The 20,897-nt window shown below is 50.4% G+C and overlaps 1 protein-coding gene across 1 annotated transcript; it reads right to left on the reverse strand.

The window, feature by feature from the left end:
- Positions 1–14,476: 14,476 nt before the first annotated feature.
- On the reverse strand, positions 14,477–17,103 carry LOC140896521 (C-C motif chemokine 17). The gene is made up of 3 exons (XM_073308446.1): positions 16,958–17,103; positions 15,498–15,612; positions 14,477–14,853 (listed from the first exon to the last, which is right to left on the reverse strand). Exons 1-3 carry the CDS (start codon positions 17,022–17,024, stop codon positions 14,733–14,735), a joined length of 303 nt encoding a protein of 100 aa, XP_073164547.1. The 5' UTR covers positions 17,025–17,103; the 3' UTR covers positions 14,477–14,732.
- Positions 17,104–20,897: the final 3,794 nt, after the last annotated feature.

The raw sequence follows: 20,897 nt of genomic DNA on the forward strand, positions 1-20,897 counted from the left end.
CTTCTGCAGCAGCGTTTTGACAGGATGGAGGAAGGATGGTGGCTGGGGAGCAAGAGGAGGAGAAGGTAGGAGCAAAGGGGAAGGTCCGTGACAAGGGATGCTCGGAAGAGGGGGTGGGCAATGTGTATTGAGAAGGAAGGATGGACTGTGAGGGTGTTTTTCAGGTCAGGTGAGTTAGAGATGGTGGCAGGACATCCAGGGAGAGGTGTCTTAGCGACAGGTTGAGATGCGAGCCAGTGCTGGGTTTACAGTGGCGCCATGGAGCCGGGTCCATGCTCAAAAGGGGCCCCGGCGTGCTCTGCTTGCCCTGTGCCCCGAGACCCCGCTGGCTTCCCCCCGCCCACCACTTGCTCCTCTCAGCCTGCCCGCCGGCTGGCCAAGAGCTCCTCTCTGGTCCCCCACCCCTGCTCCTCTCTGCCCCCTGGCTGGACCCCAGTGCATCTCCGGCTCCGGGCAGTCTCTGCTTCCCACCACCTGTGGGCCCCCACCTGTGCCCCCGGAGCTGAGCCAACTGGGGCAGAAGCCTGGCCTGTCTCAGCCAGGTGTGTGTGTGGGGGGGGAGGAGGGAGGGCTTGGCTGGGACCCTCCTGGCAAGTGCGTCTTGAGGGAGCCGGGCCAGGCAGGCCCTGGCCTGGCTAATCACGCCACTCCCAAGGGTCCGGAGCGATTCCCAGCCCTGGGACCAGCCCTGGCTGCACTGCCGGCTCAGCCCGGGAGACACAGTCGCCTCCCAGAGGGCCGGTGAGTGCGGCTGGGAGGCAGGGCTTGGGGGAGTGGGTCTGTAGGGAGTATGGGGGATTGCTGGGCTGTGAAGCGGTGGGGAGGATCTGTGTGTGTTGGGGCACTAGGGAGTGGGGGTTCTATGGGGGGTGCTGAGCAGTTGTCGTGGGGCTGTGGGAAGGGGTGGTGTTGTTGCCGGCACCCAGTGCCGAGAGGCTGAACAACAGCTGGAGTGGTTCGTTACCCGGTGTGCTACACCCAATAATCACAACGGGGTGGAGAAGCAGAAAAGTTTATTTGCAGCTGCAAAAAGGTACAGGGAGAATAAAATCTCAAATCCTGCACAACAGAGCAGGAAGTTACACAGGCTTTTATACATCCTTTTTTCCAGCATACTTATCCAATAGCAAGCTGCTCCAAGTATCCATATAGCCAGCCAATCCAGTTCCCAGCTAGTTCCCTGATTCTCTGTATCATTTGTTAAACTATACATAAAGCTGCTTTATTCAGCATTGTTCTTTCATATGTCCCCTGTTTGGCCTTGCTTAGTTTCAGGCAGTCTGACTCTGCAACATACTGTTGCAGATTCTCAGCATAACTGCTGTGTGTGCCTCCAGGCGGGGGGGCCAAGGACACTTGGGCCTAGCACACAGAGCTGCTGCGAGTGCCTCCAGGCAGGAGTGGGGGGGCAAGGACACAGGGGCCTAGTGCGAGGGGGCTTCATCGACACTCGTGGTCTTCCATCCCCTCGAGTTACCTAGTGGCCATGCCCCAGTGTTCCCAACAACTCCCCCCTTTGAGAACACTCAACAGCCTTGGCTCTGAGTTTTCTCACTTGGGCTACTTATTTCTTTACAATATGACTTTGCATAAGCACTTTGATAGCCCTGAAGAGAATGACTTATTAACTTTTGCAAAAGGGCCCTGACACATGATACCGCACAGCATAATACCAGTAATACAAGCAATACAGGAAAGAGAAATTTCAATAGCAGGCTAAATAAACCACCAAGCCAAGACGACAAACCCCAGCCTGAAAACAAGGTTTGCAACCAATCGTTCTCTGGGGCAGTATAGGCAACCTGTGCTCCGGCTTCGGCATGGGCCTTAGCCTGTACCACCTTTTCATAGATCTTATAACTGCTGTCATTTACATACACACAACATTGGGGCCCGATGAGGGCACAAACCCCTCCTTGGGATGCCAAGAGATAGTCCAAAGCCAGCCTGTTTTGGAGGGAAAACGTCCTGAGCTGCTGTACCTTTTTATTTAATGTTTTTACTGCGGACCCTAAATTACTGAGTCCTCTAACTCTAAGGCCACTTTCTCAAGTACCATCTGCAGCCTTACAGTATAGCGGCCTATGCATGCCAGGGCTGGCCCGGTAAACAGTGGCGCTATTCCCAGTACAGAGCACCCTACAAGCTTCTCGGTTGTGAGGGGATTCTTCATATTGCCCTCCAATGCCGTAGTCAGTCGCCGCAGGGTCTTTTCTCGTGACTCAACAGAGGTGTCTCGGGCATTTCTAATCTTTCCTTTGGGCAGTGTGGCAGTTATGGAAAGATGAGGAACTCCATGAGCTATATAACAGCTACCTGTCCAGTTGGCTGGCAGCACCTTGTAAGCCTTTCGGCCACATACAAAATAGTGACCCTGTAGGGCCCAATAAGGACTGTTTTTTAAGGGGATTCCTGGGATATTTAAGGCTGCTTTGGCTGCTTTTTTAAACAATTCATATGCCCCTAGGGGGGCATCCCATCCTCCTGATTGGGTACAAGTGGGGGCATTTTTAATTGTGCCGTTTAAATTACACTCGCCATAGGGACCACTACAAACCCACCATTGGCTTGCTACATTGGAGATATTAACTGGACGGCAAGTTACATTTCCAAACCCCTTTTTTGTGGTAAGATTATTTGTAAGAGTTTCTCTAAAAGGGGAGGAACCATTACACCCACACTGTTGGCCTCCCCTGTTGGTCTTTATTCAATACCCATCAGCCCACTGTGTAATAACACAGGAGCTCTTTTCCACAGGATGCCCATAGGGATCAGATTGGTTTTGGGTAAAACATAACACTCCCTCAGTGAGTACTGCAACTGAATACTCCTGGTCCTGATAGGTGGCCTGCTGTAAAGAGGTCTTGTTCCAGAACGGCGAGTCCGTTCTTTCCTGCTCTTTGGTGGTGGCTAATTCTGCTAGGGTCAAGGGCAGCATGTCAAGGGGCATTCCCGTTTTGGGGGACAGTGGAGTTGGAGCACACACCCAGCAATCAGTCTGGTTTGAAGTAGCAACATGGTGCGCAAGCAAAACAAAGGAGTTATGCTCCCGATATGCACAATTTGGAAATACCAATACAAAGAATAACAATGTTACCCAATTAATTATTACCAGAGTCTTCCCAACCCAGGGTCTCCAGTACCTGGGTGGGCCCATTTTAGCATTAAGGTGCCCGCTATTTGTGCCTTTTAAACAGTAGCTTTAGCCCGAGATCGTCACTAGATGAGGAGTCAGCAGGCTGGACGGTCCACTGTCCTGCTGACGAGGGGGCGGTTACTGCCTTCAGACGAGAGGGATGGATCCAGTTCTTGTGTCCCTCGATCTTTGCCGCTGTATGGGAGATCAGCAGGACGGTATAGGGTCCTTTCCACTTTTCCTGGAGAGGCTCGTCTTTCCAGGTGCGAACAAGCACAGAGTCACCGGGCTGTAAGGAGTGAACGGGAGAGTCCAAGGGGAGAGGCTGGGAATCCTTGGTATACCTGTGAAGAGACAAGAGAACAGCAGACAGGGAACACATATACTGTGACAAAAAACCATTACCCAACTCCCATTCCCCTGACAGAACCGGGGTGCCATTCATAGGCCATGCCCTTCCAAACATAATTTCAAAGGGACTGAGCCCTAATCTACCCTTTGGGAGAACGCGGATACGGAGTAGGACGAGGGGCAAAGCATCAGGCCATCGCAGTGAGGCTTCTTGGCACACTTTTGAGAGATGCTGTTTAAGGGTCTGATTGGTCCGCTCCACTACCCCACTGGCTTGCGGTCTCCAGGGCGTATGGAGTTTCCAGGGGATCTGTAAGGCATGTGAGATGCTTTGGATGATTTTTGACGTGAAGTGTGTCCCATTGTCAGATTCCATCCACAGGGGGAGTCCAAAGCGAGGAACGATCTCCTTAACAAACTTGAGGGCCACTGTCCTGGCAGTGCAGTTACGGCATGGGAAGGCTTCTGGCCATCCGCTGAACCGATCCACTATAACAAGGAGATATTTGAACGCTTGGGTCCGGGGAAACTCAGTAAAGTCTATTTGCCACACTTGTCCGGGGCCCGGAGTGGGTTCTAGGCAGCTGGTGGCACAGGATGTCCCGGTCGGGGGTTATTCTTTTGGCAGACTAAGCAGTCCGCTTGTACCTGGGCAGCCAGGGGTCGGAGTCCGGAAGTGATAAAGTATTTTCCCATTAGCTGGATAAGTGCTTCCCTGCCAGCATGAGTGGTTTGATGTAGTTTCTGCAGCACTGGCCGGATTAGGCCCTTTGGTAGGAGGACCTTCCCTTCCGGGGAATGGAGCCATCCCTCCTTTTCCCGGAGACTGAGTTTGTCGGTTAGCTGTCTCTCCTCCCCAGAGTACTGAGGGGTTGGAAGCTCCCCTACTGATGGGATAAGGGCATGCATATGGGTGTTCTCAGCCTGAGGGGATGGCAGGGTGGCAGCATGCTTAGCCTCTCTATCTGCCCGGGCGTTACCTCTGGCCACATCTTGATCCTCCCTTTGATGGGCTTTACAGTGTACCACCGCCACTTCTGAGGGGAGTTGTACAGCTTCTAGGAGCCGGAGGATTTGGGGCCCGTACTTGACTGGGGAGCCTTGGGCTGTCAGCATTCCCCTTTGCTTCCATAGGCCAGCATGAGCATGCAGCACACCAAAAGCATACTTTGAATCAGTAAAAATGTTGACCCGCTTTCCTTTTGACAGTTCAAGTGCACGGGTCAGGGCTATTAGTTCGGCAAGCTGGGCAGAGGTCCCAGCAGGCAAACCTTCAGCTTCCACAGTGTCATGGAGGGTCACAACAGCATAACCCGCCCTCCTTTGCCCATTTATTACAGTACTGCTACCATCAGTGTACCACTCATAATCTGCATTTGGGAGAGGTACATCCTTTAAATCCGGACGGCTGGAGTACTGGACATCTATGATCTCTAAACAGTCATGTTCCTGTTCCTCTGTTTCTGGCAACAAGAGAGTGGCTGGGTTAAGGGAGGGGCAAGGCTGTAGGGTGACTTCAGAGTTCTCTAACAGCTTAGCCTGGTACCGAGCAATCTGAGCCTGGGTGAGCCAAAGCCCTCCCTTTGCATCCAATAAGGCTCGGACCATATGGGGAGTATAGATTTGCATAACCCCTCCCAATGTTAGCTTTTTAGCTTCCTTAAGCAATAGGGCAGTAGCTGCGACCGCCCGTAAACATGCCGGCCAACCCTTTGCAACCTGATCCAATTGCTTAGAAAAATAAGCCACAGGACGCTTCCATGCTCCTAACAGCTGTGTAAGCACTCCTAGCGCCACCCCCCTTCGTTCATGTACATACAACTGAAACGGCTTAGAGAGATCCGGCAGGTCCAGAGCTGGGGCTTCCATCAATTTTCTTTTCAGGATTTTAAATGCCCTGTCAGCCTCTGGGGTCCAATAGAAGGGGTCATGATCTGCTCCTTTTACACAGTCGTACAGGGGTTTAGCCCACAGTCCAAACTCTGGGATCCATATCCTGCAAAAGCCTGCCATACGCAGAAATGCCCTGAGCCGCTTACAATTATTTGGAGAGGAACTTGACAGATTCCTTTCTTTTTCTTGAAAGCTGACGCTCCCCTTGCCTTAGCTGTAACCTGATCCCTCTCCACCTCAGACCACAGGGTTGGTTCTCAGGAGGATATTACAGTCGTCTCAATCGGCTTGTGACTACTGAGGCACACCTTAAAGACTGAAATAAACCTGCTTGCGTTCGTTGAGAATTCCCCAGCCTGTGTTTTAAAAGCTGCTAAGTCTATTGGATTGAATGGCACATGGGTTTAAACTTGCATAGTGGTAGCCTGACGTCCATCTGCCCCTGGGCAAGCCACAACAGTCTCGGTAAGCAAAGAATAGAGTCCCACTGAGGGGGCAATCTCTGTAACCCGAGGCATCCTACCCTTATAAGGTGGGAGTGTGGGGGCCGAAGGGGACACCGGCTCTGCCATTACAGTGGGGGTTGGGGTCTGGGGACTAACATTTGCTGCTACCAAACCAGTTGGAGTCAGATTACAGTGCTGTAAAATATCTGGTCGAGTACATAAAGTCAGAAACAAATGCACATACATATGTTCATTCCATTTACCCATTCACTGACAAAACAAAAGTAATTGGAGGATCGTGTTGTAATTAATTGACCCTCCTGGTGGCCACCACTCCACTCCTGGTCCTCTAGTTGATATTGAGGCCAGTCAACTGTACAGAATCGTTTTAATTGGCTCTTAGTCATCGGATCCGCACCAAATACCTTCCAGTTTGCTAGAATGCACTCTAGGGGCGTACACCGTGCCCTAACCTCTGAGCTCTGTCCCTGTCCCATACCTACAGGGTAACTCTGGGCGTCCCCAGGTTCCAACAGAGCATATAATCCGGATTTTAAAAGGATCCTACCTGATCCAAGGGACCGGTTCTTCACCGTGGCCCTGCAGCTGCTCCTCCCCCACGTCTAAGGAACCGGTTCTTCACCGTGGTCCACAACAGCTTCTCCACTATATGAGTGCGTTGCACCGTTGTGCCCTCTGGGGTCGATCAAATCGCGTCTCCTCCGAGGCCCCCGATGAACTCACTGGTGCGCGCTGGGCAGCGGTTCTCGCCGCAATCCTCGACCTCCAGGAGGGGTCCGGGCAAGGCTAAATTGCAGCCTCGAGCCCACCCAGGGACGCCAAAAGCTGTTGCCGGCACCCAGTGCCGAGAGGCTGAACAACAGCTGGAGTGGTTCGTTACCCGGTGTGCTACACCCAATAATCACAACGGGGTGGAGAAGCAGAAAAGTTTATTTGCAGCTGCAAAAAGGTACAGGGAGAATAAAATCTCAAATCCTGCACAACAGAGCAGGAAGTTACACAGGCTTTTATACATCCTTTTTTCCAGCATACTTATCCAATAGCAAGCTGCTCCAAGTATCCATATAGCCAGCCAATCCAGTTCCCAGCTAGTTCCCTGATTCTCTGTATCATTTGTTAAACTATACATAAAGCTGCTTTATTCAGCATTGTTTTTTCATATCTCCCCTGTTTGGCCTTGCTTAGTTTCAGGCAGTCTGACTCTGCAACATACTGTTGCAGATTCTCAGCATAACTGCTGTGTGTGCCTCCAGGCGGGGGGGCCAAGGACACTTGGGCCTAGCACGCAGAGCTGCTGCGAGTGCCTCCAGGCAGGGGGGGGGGGGGGCAAGGACACAGGGGCCTAGTGCGAGGGGGCTTCATCGACACTCGTGGTCTTCCATCCCCTCGAGTTACCTAGTGGCCATGCCCCAGTGTTCCCAACAGTGTTGTGCAGGGTCCTGTGCATTTGTGGGTGGGTCTGGGGGGGGGGGCTAGGCATAGTGGGTCCAAGGGGCCTCTGGCCATAGGGAGTCGGGGGGGCTGGGGTGTTGGGCGGGGGGGGCTGTGTGGTGCGGCATAGGCCTGCCCCTGAGGGGAAGGGGTTTGTTGCCAGCACAGGAGCAGCTGCTGATGGAGGGGGAGAGAGGCGAAACCGGAAAGCACGGAGGAGCTGAGGATGAAGGAATGACCAACAATAGCAAAGGGCACCGATCGAGCAAGGACCATGACAGAGAAAGGCTTTTAGATTTGGCCAAGAGAGGCTCATTGGACTCTCGGGAGCAGTTTGGGTGAGCAGAAAGGGTTGAGCCAGACTGCAGCTGATGCAGGAGAAGATATCAAAGCAGAGGGTGTGAGCTGCATGGTGAGGGAGTGGGTAAAAGGAGAGGGAGGCAATGGGCCAGTCCTTGGAGAGGGGAAAGGGGTCAAGAGAGGGTTTTATGAGGGAACCAGTGGCTGTTATAAGGGGGATGGAAAGTTTTGGTATAGGCATATCATCAAGAGGATGAGGGAGGGCACGAGAGAAGAAGATAGTGAAGTCAACAAGGCGGGGATAGGGACAATGGGACAGGAAGAGGAGTCGGAAGAAGAGGGACATCTCCAGGTTAAAAATGAGCATGGTGGAATGGGAGGAAACTGAGGCAAGTTTGGGGGGATTGTAGAGAGGAGAAGGAAAGTCTCACCAGAGACCCTCCATTTTCTCTTTGGGGAAGCTAGTGAGACCATGGGCAGAGAGGGCAGGGCGCAAACGATGTGAAGAAAGAATCTCAAACTGAACTAGAGCCTCCTGGATTTAAAAGAGGGGACTGCTGTCGGGGTGCTGTCCGTGACCGGGCCAGGACCTGGGAACTCCCTCCCTGCTCCCTTGGCACAAAATAAGCCAGATCTATTGACCTTCAGGGCATTCTCCAAAGCCCCTCACTTTCCCCGGGCATCTGGGGAAGGAGGGGAAGCTGAGGGTAGGGGTATATGTGTGTTGTGCAGAGTCTATCCCGTCTCTGGTTTGGTCTGGCTGTTTAAGTAGGACTGTTTAGCGTCTGTCAAAGGCTCCGAAGGGCCCTCAGGAAGGGGGTGTCCTATTTTTTTCTAGAAATCTAGCTGAACACAAAGACAGACGTGATCACATTTTGAACACCTGCAATCTGCCGTGGGCAGTGTCTGGTGCATGGAGCTGGGAAAAGCATGACCACTTTCTATGAAAGCTTATGCTCTAATAAATTGGTTAGTCTCTAAGGTGCCACAAGTACTCCTTTTCTTTTTTCTATCTTCAGTCTCACCAGTGGAGATTTCTCATTTTCTAGAAATCCTATGGCACACACAGAAGGAAGTAAGAGAGAAGAAGTGAGACTGGGTGGAGACAGATGGGCCAGCAACCTGGGAGAGGATGTTGCCTGGCATAAGTGTTGATGAGCTAGACCGAGGGAGCGAAATGTGAAAGAAGAGCCCAGAGAAGCCTGATCACAGCCATAGAGAGAGAAGTGATGGTTGGAGTGAACGTAGAAGGGCAAACTGGGGCAGGCTGGCCAGGAAAGGGCTAGAAGCAACAGGAACAGAGAATGGGAGCTTGAGACCGTGGTTCTGGGTGGGTGAGAGAGGAGGGAGCAGCTGTAGAGGCTGAGTGAGATGGGGAGTGTGGGGAAGAAAGGGCAGGGAGCAGGAAACACGGAGAAGTGGAAGTGGAGTGAGGTGGAGCGGGGTTGCTGGGAGACAGCGGGAGGTAAGGAGGAAAGCATGCGGTAGGCATAAGCTTTCTAATGGACAAGCTTATGGGGGAGCTCAGACAAGCCCAGAGCAGAGAGGGGGGAATGGGGGTATGTGTGGGGGGCGAGTGTCGTCAGAAGACAGAAGTTGAGGGTGGATGAAAATCTGCAAGACCAAGAGGATGCATCAGCAGGTGGATGCTGAGGTGGGGCATGGAGAGCAGGTGGCAGGGCTCATGGGTGCAGGGTGGGAAGCCAGGACAGCAAGATGGAGGGTGATGGTGGGGAGAGACAGAAGTGACTTTGGGTCAGAGAGCGCCACAAATCCTCCATGGCGTGATGCCTTAACGCAGCATTGGGCTGCCTTTTTCAGGCTGTCATATCAATGTCCAAGGTGACGTGATGGCACAACATGACCATCCCAGTGCTTGGCCAGCAAGTCACACTGTGAGTCTTGGCCTCCCTGCATCTCTGTTCGATGGCAGCATGGCTCTCTCCAGCCTGTCAAGCTAGGGCCTAATGAGGCTGGGCACTGGGGTCCCAGTCATCAAGAAGGAGAGGCCCAGGTGTGGGGGCATGTGGTTCTGGTCATAAACCCTGCTTCCCTAAGAGGAGACTCGTGCCTGCATGTTTGCCCTCCAGTCAGTGAGCCTGAGGCCCACTAGCCCATGTTGTGGGGAAGTTCTTGCCTAGCCCGGCCTGAGTTTGCGCATGCCCTCTCTCTCTCTCTTGCCTATTTTTACATTTCCTGCAGTCTGCCACAGGAGCTAGATGCAAATCAACCTTTGTGCAAATTCACCACTCAAGAAATTCAGTCCATGTTTCCTTCCTCATCTAGGAAGAGCTAAGGGAAGTGAGCGCCTTCTGCTCCATGCATGGCTCTAAATTTCCTCTCTGCACACCCTTGCTGAAAAGGCCTTTATTTACGTGCCTGAATATGGACACTGGAGGCTCCCAGGTATGAAAATGTTGGCCAGTCTTTCCTTGCTTTTTAAGAGCATGGGGTTACAATGCAGGCTTTTGGGGCCTGATTTCCAATTATTCCCACCATTCATATTCCCACTGCAATTTATTCTCTACTTCCAAGGTCCAGAAGAGGCCATGGGAAGCAGAACATAAGTTAGAGCAACCATGAGGTTGCTCTGATTGACACCCTAGGAATCTGCAGGAGCCTTGTAGTCAACAGCAGCTTTCAGGGGATGTAACAACTGCTTCAGCCTGGACAATGACCTGCAAAACATTCAGCCCTGGCATAAGGTAGTGCAACTCTACTGGAGACACGTCATGTGCTCACTTACAGCCGGCCCAATTGTGGTGCCTTGGAGGCTGCTTTTTGCAACAGCAGCAAAATGAATGGTGGGAAATTGCATCATCCCCATTTTAGCGACTCAGTGCTGGGAAAGGCTGAAAGAACTGGCTTTGATCAGAAAACCAGCCAGTGCCTTTCGGCTAAAGCACCAGCACTTCCAGAAAGTTACCTCCCTTTTCACTCTTATCCCGAAACCATTCTATGGCTTCCTAGTGCTTGAAATAACCTGAGTGCAGGAGAGACAGGCATGATAATGTAGCACTGACAGAACCTGGTCGTCAGCGGGCAGGATCGAATCTGGAGCCATGAGCCAAAAGCCATATGGCTCTTAGCTACGGCTGTAGAACAGACTCATAATCTCTCTCTAAGGGGTCTCTGAACCACTAGATAGGACAGAACCCCACACCCAGGAGGTGTGTGGGTTACAATATGGCAACCAGGACAAAAAGGCAAGCAGCCAGTGAGTCTTCCATGTGCCTGCTAAACCCAGCTCATCTTGTTACTAGATTGGTTACTCAGCTCCAAGCAGTAACACTTGTGCAAATGCACAGAAGACCATAGGACTGCTGCACAAGTGTCAGGGAGAGCATAAGTGAGCCTGCTGGCCCTTTAGTGCTGGCGATGAGGCATAAGGAGGAAAAGGCCCAGCTTCATTCTCTGAGCCCAGGCTCCGTTTAGAGGCCTGGGAGCTGGGAAACAAACCCATGTTTTTAATTGTAAACTGAGCACATTTAATAGTGGGTCCCTGAGATGGCAAACATGGACCCTTAAAAGGTATTTGCACAGGTGCCTTTCAGACTGGACATGCCCTACCAACAGGAAAGGGACAAATCTGACTCCAATGGAGCCAGATTGTTTGTTTTTTGAAGTAAAAATGAAAGTTAAGAAGTGACCTGTGAATTCTTAAATGTCGGGTAGCTTCTCAGTCTGAAATACACCTTGTCAACAGGGCTTAACTAGCTGTCTGTAAACACTCCAGGTCATAAAACAGTTCAGTGGGGACAGGCGGTGAGTGGGAGGTGGCTGGGGCAGAAAGGGTGCCCCCAAGTTAGCGGTGAAAGTGAATTAAATACAAGAGAGGCAGTCCCCGCCCCTGCGGTGTATTGACCCTGGGGAAATCCTGTTCTCGGCAGCTCACGTTTCATGCGTCTTCTCTCTACCGTCACATGCAAAGCCAGCAGCACAGAGCCCTGTGACTTTGGTTATGAGCTGCTGGAGGAAGTTTGGAAAGACGTTCTGTAGCTTTACATGAGGGGAGAGAAGTGGATGCTCGAGGCCAGCAGAGGGTTAGATGTGAAAGGGGCTGGTGTCAGCATGACTGCGGGGGGGCCAAGGAATGGAACGGGCTGCTATACTTTAGAAGGGCCTGATGTGGGCAGCAGAGGCTCACGAATGGCAGACCGATTGCTACAGGCCAAACTGAGTGGAAGCAGCCTCTGGGGGTGGGTGCCCAGGTTGCAACTGTACCATCAGCAGGGCAAATAGTCCAACCCCCCCAAAGTGAGCCCACTGGTTTGTTCCCGCCCCAGGCGGTGGACTTCATTTGCTGAGTTGTCGTCCTGGGTTTTCAAAGCAGCACCGTAGACGCTATTGCTCAGGCAACAAAACCAGCAGCTCCTCCCTGGATGACACGCCCAGACATGTACACTGCATCCTGGCCCCTTTTCGGAGAGGATACAGGGAGCACAGCCTGGCCCTGATCCAATCACCCGGTGTCCTGCTGTTTGCTGCTCTCTGTGCGGAAGCTCACGAGCAAAATCGCTTGCTCTTCAGTCCCTGCCACCAGCACCCCTGTCTAGTTTGGTTGCCTGCCTTTCCATGGAGCACTCTTGTCCATGGAATGATAAACTCAGGGCTATTCTGGGACCTGGGGTGGGGGGGGCATGCAAAATGGGAGTGGCATGCAGACATAGCCCTGCCCATCATTACTTACAGAAGGTCACCCCCGCAACACCCCTGAATGCTTCTGCCATGCGACACCCGCCCTGGAGCCTAGTTTGGATGGCATGAGGCACTTCAAGCACAGTTCAGTTCCTGAGAGCGGAATACAGCCCAAGATCTTCGAATGGCTCAATAAAAAACCCAGAGCACTTAGGGCCTGAGACTAAGGCTCCGACCCCCTGACCGATGCTGAGATTTTAATACATAGAATCGTAGAAGATTAGGGTTGGAAGAGACCTCAGGAGGTCATCTAGTCCAACCCCCCCTGCTCAAAGCAGGACCAACACCAACTAAATCATCCCAGCCAGGGTTTTGTCAAGCCAGGCCTTAAAAACCTTTTAAGGAGGGACATTCCACCATCTCCCTAGGTAACCCATTCCAGAGCTTCACCACCCGCCTAGTGAAATAGTGTTTCCTAATATTTAACGTAGACCTTCCCCACTGTAACTGGAGACCCTTGCTCCTTGTTCTGTCATCTGCCACCACCGAAAACAGCCTAGATCCATCCTCTTTGGAACCCCCCCTTCAGGTAGTTGATGGCTGCTATCAAATCCCGCCTCACTCTTCTCTTCATGTATCTCTGTTTGCTGGACTGTAGCGCTCCTGGCATGTGTGGGCTGCTTTTCCCTCCATTATCAACTCCGCTCCCTCGTGCATGCTATCTGCCTCCCCCGGAGAGGCCATCAGGGGCCATTCCCTCTGGGCTGTGCACCCCAGTGAGCTTGCTGTGCTTATGGGGCTTGGGGAGTCTCTTTTTCCACGCGCATTTTGTCACTCCAAATCCTTTCTAAATGTACTGAGGTTGTGAGAGCAAGCAAATAGGGGCTGGGGGGAGACAGGTTTAGCCATGAAGCTGAGGTGGGGGCAGGGTTTCTATCTATGTGGTGCTGACGGGCAGGGCTCTTTCCAGGGAGCTGAGGGGAAGAGGGTCAGCGGTGGGGCTGTGTCCTCATTCTTAAGCACTTCCTGGAAGAGCTCAATTCCCCCCTTTGCCCACAGGATGGCAGTGTGGCCCAAAGAATAGGGCACTGGCCTGGGAGTCAGGGGATTTTGTGTCCAGTCCTGGTTTTGCCTCTGATCCGTGGTGTGACCTGGGACAACCTGTAACCCTTAGCAGCTGTGCTAGCAAAGATCTCACTGCCCAGCTGAGTGCTGGAGCATTCAAAAATCTCCTTTTCTCCTGTGTGTGTGTGTGTGTGTGTTTATATGAACTTTTTGGCACGCGCCACAGAAATACACTAAGCGGATTTTATGGCTCCACCCCAGGCCTATGGCTTATACAGGGAAGCCAGTTCCTGCTACCTTACAGCCCCGGTGGCGCACCTCTACCTGGGGTTCCACGTGCTTTGCTGGCCCCCTAATCCCGTGGAGAAATGGCAGCCCCTCCTTTTGTGTGGAGGCAAACAGTGGAGAGATATTGGGGGGTGCAAAATGAGTGCAGAGGAGTGACTCCCATGGGGATGGAGGTAACCTGTGACTACACGCAGGATGGACCTATAAGAATAAATGGTCCGGCAATGGCAGTGAAGTAGTCACAGATGGGGAATATCCCTGGCTCTGTTGAAGGATTGGGCTAAACCAGGGGTTCTCAAACTGGGGGCCAGGACCCCTCAGGGGATCGCGAGGTTATTACGTGGGGGGTTGTGAGCTGCCAGTCTCCACCCCAAACCCCTCTTTGCCTCCAGCATGTTAAATATATAAAAAGTGTTTTTAATTTATAATCTATAACACGGGGGGGAGAGGGGGTCTGTCTCAGAGGCACCAGTATAAGAGTTTGAGAACCACTGGGCTAAACTCTGCATCACCCTGTTTGAAGGCAGGTGCCAGAGATGAGAAGCTGGAGGCCGGGCAGCATTTCACTGATCTGTAGCTTCCCTTGATCAAACACCTCTTTGACAAGGGAGCCAGTTGCCCAGGGCACATGCATATCGTGCCATGAGGAATTACCTTTGATTGGGTGGTGGCTTTTTTTTTTTTTTAAATTCCTACCCCCTGGCCTGCCCCCTACTGGCCTCCTTTGCTGTGCACAAGTGCAATAAGCTGCAGCACTGCCCCCTGCTGCTGGAGCTGGGAGTTTGACAGAAAGGAGCCCCCCCTCCCCCCCAATGAGGCTTCCTGATTGTGGCTCTTTCAATGAATCAGCCCGACCAGCCGTTAATGCCAACCTGTGAGGAGCATGAAAAACCACAAACGCTTGGAGTGTAGCAATGAAGCTTTATTATTTGTGCGTCTGTTACAGCTTGTGGGTGTTCTTGCAAGGACACTTACAGTCTGAAACACAGCGTATCTGGCTGCACTGCACGGTGTGTCCTTCTGTAAGTGCACAGAGCTCGCTCTCTCAGGACTGAGCTATCTGTCTGTCAGTGCTGAATCAAGAACAGTCCAGTGAGGTATATGGAATGAAGACAGGAAATGTTCAGAGACAAGGGGAGGCAGTAGGGTCTGGGGTGGAGCGTTTATTTGTGATTCTCAGAACGTGAGGTTTGTTTCCTCTTTGCCTGCAAGGTTCTGATTGCCCTCTTCACCCAAGGCTTTGAGGGGTCAGCACAGACCTTGCGGTCAGCACGGGTCTCCAACCTGCAAATGGAAAAGCAAGAGAGCTCATTTTAAAGGGGTGCCTTTGTATTTTTATTTGGAAACATCCTGTCCTACCCTTTCCTTGCATCAGTTTCCCACACCCTTGTCTGTCTTGTCGATTTAGATTGTAAACACTTTGGAGCAGGGACTATAATTTATATACGTATCTACAGTGCCCGGCACATTGCGGCCATGATCAAGACTGGGGCCTTTAGATGCAATAATAATGCAAATTAGTATTAATAAGTGCTATGCCGTTCATACAGATAGCTCACCCTCTTGAGTCTTGCTAGGCCGTTTCTTTCAATAATACCCTGCAGCAAAATTACTTCTCACTTCTGGAGATTACACAGTGTGAGCTGTAGCTCACGAAAGCATATGCTCAAATAAATTGGTGAGTCTCTAAGGTGCCGCAAGTCCTCCTGTTCTTTTTCTGGATTCAGACTAACACAGCTGCTACTCTGAAACCACTCTTTTTATAAAGAAAACCTCCCGTATACAAGAGCTTAATGTGACCCTGGGGTCTCTGTAACCTGATGTGACAGCTGGCATCTCAAGCTGACACCCTCTCTGGCTTGCCAGTGAGGTGCGCTGTAACAGGGTCGGAGGACAATCAGCCCCTGGAGGGGGTGGTCTTTACTTACACAACAGCTTGTAAGTGACACTCGCTGGGGGTATTGTAGAAATCCACCAGTTTAGCAAGCTGAATGGCTCCAGTCACGTAATCAAAGCAACATTCCTTGGGAGTAGGTGATTTGGCTGTGAAAGAGAGAGTTAGTTAATCCCAAAGCCATTGCATTAGAACTGACTGGTATTGGGATTTCTCAGGGTCTTTGTTCTCACTTTTAGTCACCTCCGAAAAACTACATTAAACCGGTGAAAACACAGTCTCCACAGGAGTGGGAATTCCCAGGTTAAGATGCAGGTACTAAAGGCAGTTAAGTTTAAGAATCTCTGTCCATTTTGGCTACTGTATTGGAGACCTGAATCTGAAAGCGCAAGTTAAAGTTAATGGCGAAGCTGCATATGGGAACACACCTGGGCCACCTGGTACTTCACTGGTGTCATTCTGAGACGCACTCTGGCTACAATGAATTTCACAGTTACACTGGTTTGAGCTCAGCTCTGGCTGTGATTCTCCAAACAGACTAATGATTTCAATGATTTTGGGTGCACAACTTGAGATGCCTTCAAGAGGCCTGCTTTTCAGAAGGTGCTGAGCACCCCACATCTGAAAACTAGACCCCTGGAAAATGTCTCCCTTTGTTTACCCAGAACTTCAGGTACCCAAACTAACTTGGCACTTTGGAAACTGTGGGTCAGATTCTCCTGATTCAAAAAAGCCCAGCCTTTAGTTTAGCACTTAAACTAAAGGAAACTCTCCATTAACTGTTAGCAGTATAGGACACATGACACACAGTTGAATAAAACTAATTCCATGCTGTAGGGGGCAGTGGTTCAAATACACAGTAGCCAGTACATTATAGTCATTAGAAACAAATTTGCTGAAATGTATTATTTTGGCTTTCCCTCCCTTTATTCTCTAGTACTTAAGGACACTTCCATGAAAACAGATTTTTGTTTCCTAAAAGCTTGCTCTCTGCTGCTGTGTAACCCCAACCTGAAGTCAGAATCCTGTGTCTGTCATGTCACAATTACTTGCCCTGGGAATGATCATAAGGTCACAAAAGGAGTATGGCAATCAAATGGGGGACTAGCAGCAAGAGGAGATGAACCCTTAAACACAGATCCTATTTACATGCAAATCTCGTTAATAAAAGAGGAAGGCATAAAATCTTAATGTTTATATTCAGCCCTGCCATAAGTGGGTGCAATTTCCATTGACTCCGTTGAGAGCTGGACCTGCTCAGTTCAGGGCTGAATTATGTCTAGTCTATTTTTCTCTACTATTATTCTCTAAGGTGGTTTCTATAACCCTCCCAAAAACCACGGCTGCAGGCCACCAACTCCCTAATTCCAGACACTTGGGGCTAGAACCTTGGCTGATGTAAATCGATATAGGTCCACAGATTTCAATGGAACTACTCCTGTCTACACCAGTTGAGGATCTGGCCTCTACTCCTGTATCAAGGTTCCTACTTACCTGTTGCATATTGATAAGAAACCCCCAGGATGAAGGCGGCTAGGAGAGCTGTCCTCAGGCTGATCATGGTAACTTTGGAGTGGGTTGTCTTCTGCTGTAGAACTGTTCCTTTCTTCCCCAGAAAGCTGTGAAGTTAGACCTTGGAGGCAAAGGCAGGCAATTTATTCTGTCTGTGCTGCCTTCACAAGCCACGTGGTAGAGTTCAGGAGAAAAACCAACCCGGAAAGTGTGGAGAGATTCCACAAAATGTGTCTGATTTTAACTCATGAGGAAGGAAACCCTGAGAACAGCCCTGGAAACCAGAACACCTCACTTCTGCATTCTGAGTAAACTAGCCAGTGTTCTGAGAGCCTGGCTTCTGCCAGCTTTGGCTACCACTTGCAGGGTGACCTCCACACACTCCCAGTCCTGGATTTCCTGCACAAAAAGGTGTATCCAGCCCTTTTTTGGGCAGTTCAGCTATTTTAGCTCTGTCACCCCGTAAGGAAATAATATCGAGCAGTCTGCTACTTTAAATGGAGTTACCACCCTGCCCAGTTGAACCATACCACTGGATTAGTTTTGATTAAAGAATAAAATCGTTTTATTTAACTACAAAGAGAGAGATTTTAAGTGAGTGCCAAGTACAAGGCATTGAAGCCAGAAATAGTTACAAGAGAAATAAAGATAAAAAGCTTTCTAGTGCTAAAACTTAAATTAGACTTGGTTCAAGATAAAATCGGTACCTCGTGCTTCCAGCAACAGGGCTGATCACATTTCACATCCCCATTAATTGCGCAAACCTATACAATAGGTGGAAGGGTCTTCCTGAGCTCAGCTGGTGACCAGTTTATATCATGGAGGATGAGGACTGATAGCAAGTATAATTTGGGTCCTCTCTTGTGTAACCACAGATGCTAGGCTTAGTGGCTCGACAGTCTGATCCAAGTGCTTTTCAAACTCTGGACATCACCGTGTTCCAAAAAACACTTTATGTCCTGCTCTAATGACCTGATGACCTACTACAAACTGCAGTGGGGAAGGCAAGGGAAGCAAGAGGCTGGAAGTGGGATGTGAGATGATCTCTCTTATGGAAGGACCTTTGCAGTGTCCAGGGGTTATCCCCTCCCAATACCAGACCAGGCTTTAGGAACAGTCAAAGAACAGTCCTGATAATCCATCCCAGATTTTATAAGGAGCCCAGTGGTTGCTGGGACGAGTTTAAGAGTTAGGCCAGGTCTGCACTACAGACCTATATTGGTATAACTACCTCAACTCAATTGCAATAGTGAAGAGGGTGAAATATCCATCCTCCTGAGCAACATTGTTATCCCGACCTAACCCCCGGTGTAGACAGCTCTCGGGGAGGAGGATTAACTATGTGGACAGGAGAAGCGCTGTGCGTGAAGACAAGCCCTTTGTGTGTGGAATAAAACCGTGGTGCTTAGCTCTGCCTAAGCTGGCCATACAAACACAAGTCCTGTGATTACAGACATTGCTGAACCATAGCCTTTCCTTTCTTCTGCCTTCGTTTCTTCTTAGTTCTTCTGGCCGTGAAGTCGTGTGAGCCAGTGGACCTTGAAGACAAAATAGAAATCAGGAGTAAATCCTGAATTAAACCAGCGAATAGCATGCAAAGGCTTGTCTTCTTGTACTGGAGCTGTGGAGAGATGAGCTGGAAGAGGGTTCTTTGCTGACTTCGCAGCGAGCTCAGGAATGGAAGATTTGATATCGGGTGGCACATTGCATCCAAATAAGGTTACTTCATCATTGGCCAGAGATGTGCATGCTTTTTTCCAAGGCAAGGAGGCTCAGTTTCTGCCTGGCAGGAACCCAGTTGCTCCTGGCTTTCCCTAACGATCCAGGAAGGGCTGGGGTCTGAATTGCAGGCAGTGAGTCATGTCTCTAAAGTGTCCTGCAGATGAAGTTGTGGATGATGGTGACCTGGTTGTTGGCCTAGGGGAACCTGATCCATGTGTCTTGGGAACCCTTCCCAAATGCAGGTGACTGTCCCAGAGAAGGAGGACAATAGCTTGGGCCTAGGTTCTGCTGTGGATTGCAGGCACTCACAGTTGATGTAAATAATAAGAATGTAATGAGTATTCACACCAAATATAAAGCACAAATATATATATTCATTTCAAGGAGTCTGGTGGCACCTTAAAGACTAACAGATTTATTTGGGCATAAGCTTTTGTGGGTAAAAAGACCACTTCTTCAGATGCATGGAGTGAAAATTACAGATACAAGCATAAATATACTGGCACATGAAGAGAAGGGAGTTACCTTACAAGTGGAGAACCAGTGATGACAAGGCCAAATAAATCAGGGTGGATGTGGTCCACTCCCAATAATTGAGTAGGAGGTGTCAATACCAAGAGAGGGAAAATTGCTTTTGTAGTGAGCCAGCCACTCCCTGTCCCTATTCAAGCCCAAATTAATGGTGTTAAGTTTGCAAATGAATTGTAGCTCTGCAGTTTCTCTTTGAAGTCTGGTTTTGAAGTTTTTTTGCTGCAGGATGGCTACTTTTAAATCTGTTATTGAATGTCCAGGGAGATTGAAGTGTTCTCCTACTGGCTTTTGTATGTTACCGTTCCTGATGTCCGATTTGTGTCCATTTATTCTTTTATATAAAGACTGTCCAGTTTGGCCAACGTACATGGCAGAGGGGCATTGCTGGTGCATGATGGCATATATCACATTACTAGATGTGCAGGTGAATGAGTCCCTGATGGTGTGACTGATGTGGTTGGGTCCTCTGATGGTGTCACTAGAGTAGATATGGGGACAGAGTAGGCAACAGGGTTTGTTACAGGGATGGGTTCCTGAGTTAGTGTTTCTGTGGTGTGGTGGGTAGTTGCTGGTGACTATTTGCTTCAGGTTCGGGGGCTGTCTGTAAGCGAGGACTGGCCTGCCTCCCAAGGTCTGTGAGAGTGAGGGATCCTTTTCCAGGATAGGTTGTAGATCGTTGATAATACTGGAGAGATTTTAGCTGGGGGCTGTACGTGATGGCCAGTGGTGTTCTGTTATTTTCCTTGTTGGGCCTGTCCTGTAGTAGGTGACTTCTGGGTACCCATCTCGCTCTGTCAGTCTGTTTCCTCACTTCCCCAGATGGGTATTGTAGTTTTAAGAACGCTTGATAAAGATCTTGTAGGTGTTTGTCTCTGTCTCAGGGATTGGAGCAAATATGGTTGTGTCTTAAGGCTTGGCTGGACACAATGGATTGTATGATGTCTCCTGGATGGACAGAAGCCCAGATCCTCAAAGGTATTGTTAGGAATCCAAAAAACTTTGAAGCTCTGGGCCAGAGACCCTACACTTGGCCCTCAGTTCCACAGGAAGTGAGCAAAGGGCAGGGGTGACCTGCTCCCAGTCAAACTGTGTTGTTGGAGTGGTGAACTGCTGAATTCTTTCACCACTTGCAGTTTGCTGGGGACTGATGCTTTGAAACCCAGGGCGATTGCATTGCTGTAATCCAGAGGGTGGTGATGAAGGCCAGGTCTTCTCGCCAGGCTGGGAGGCACTCTCCTAGCCACCCAGAGATGGTGCAAAACTTTGGTAGAGAACTGGACCCTCTGAGAGCTCTGCCTCTGTGAGGGGTTGCAGAGGAACCCCTAGACAGTGAGCTGATTGTAGGGTTTGTGGGGACACATCCTAGAGCAGTGATCACCCTGCATGCTGCAGACCCTTTGAAATGCCTCCTTTTGCCTACGAGCACAATCTCTGTTTGGTTTTAGCAGCCCTTCCTCCCCCGGTGCGGCTATCGGTCAGTTGCTGTGCTAGCTGGACGCCTGTGGTGTTACCTTAGATTGTGAAGCGCAGATCGAGTTGTGTAGCATCAGCATCATGCTGGCCACTCAGCTACGGAGTCCTGTGGAAATACTGAATAGAGTCACGGAGAGAACTGAGCCTTTCGGGACTCAGGCCGGGATGGGTCTAGTGGCTGAGGTGCAGTTTCCCT

This window comes from Lepidochelys kempii, chromosome 12 (genome assembly GCF_965140285.1).
Source record: "Lepidochelys kempii isolate rLepKem1 chromosome 12, rLepKem1.hap1, whole genome shotgun sequence".
NCBI classification, from domain to species: domain Eukaryota; kingdom Metazoa; phylum Chordata; order Testudines; family Cheloniidae; genus Lepidochelys; species Lepidochelys kempii.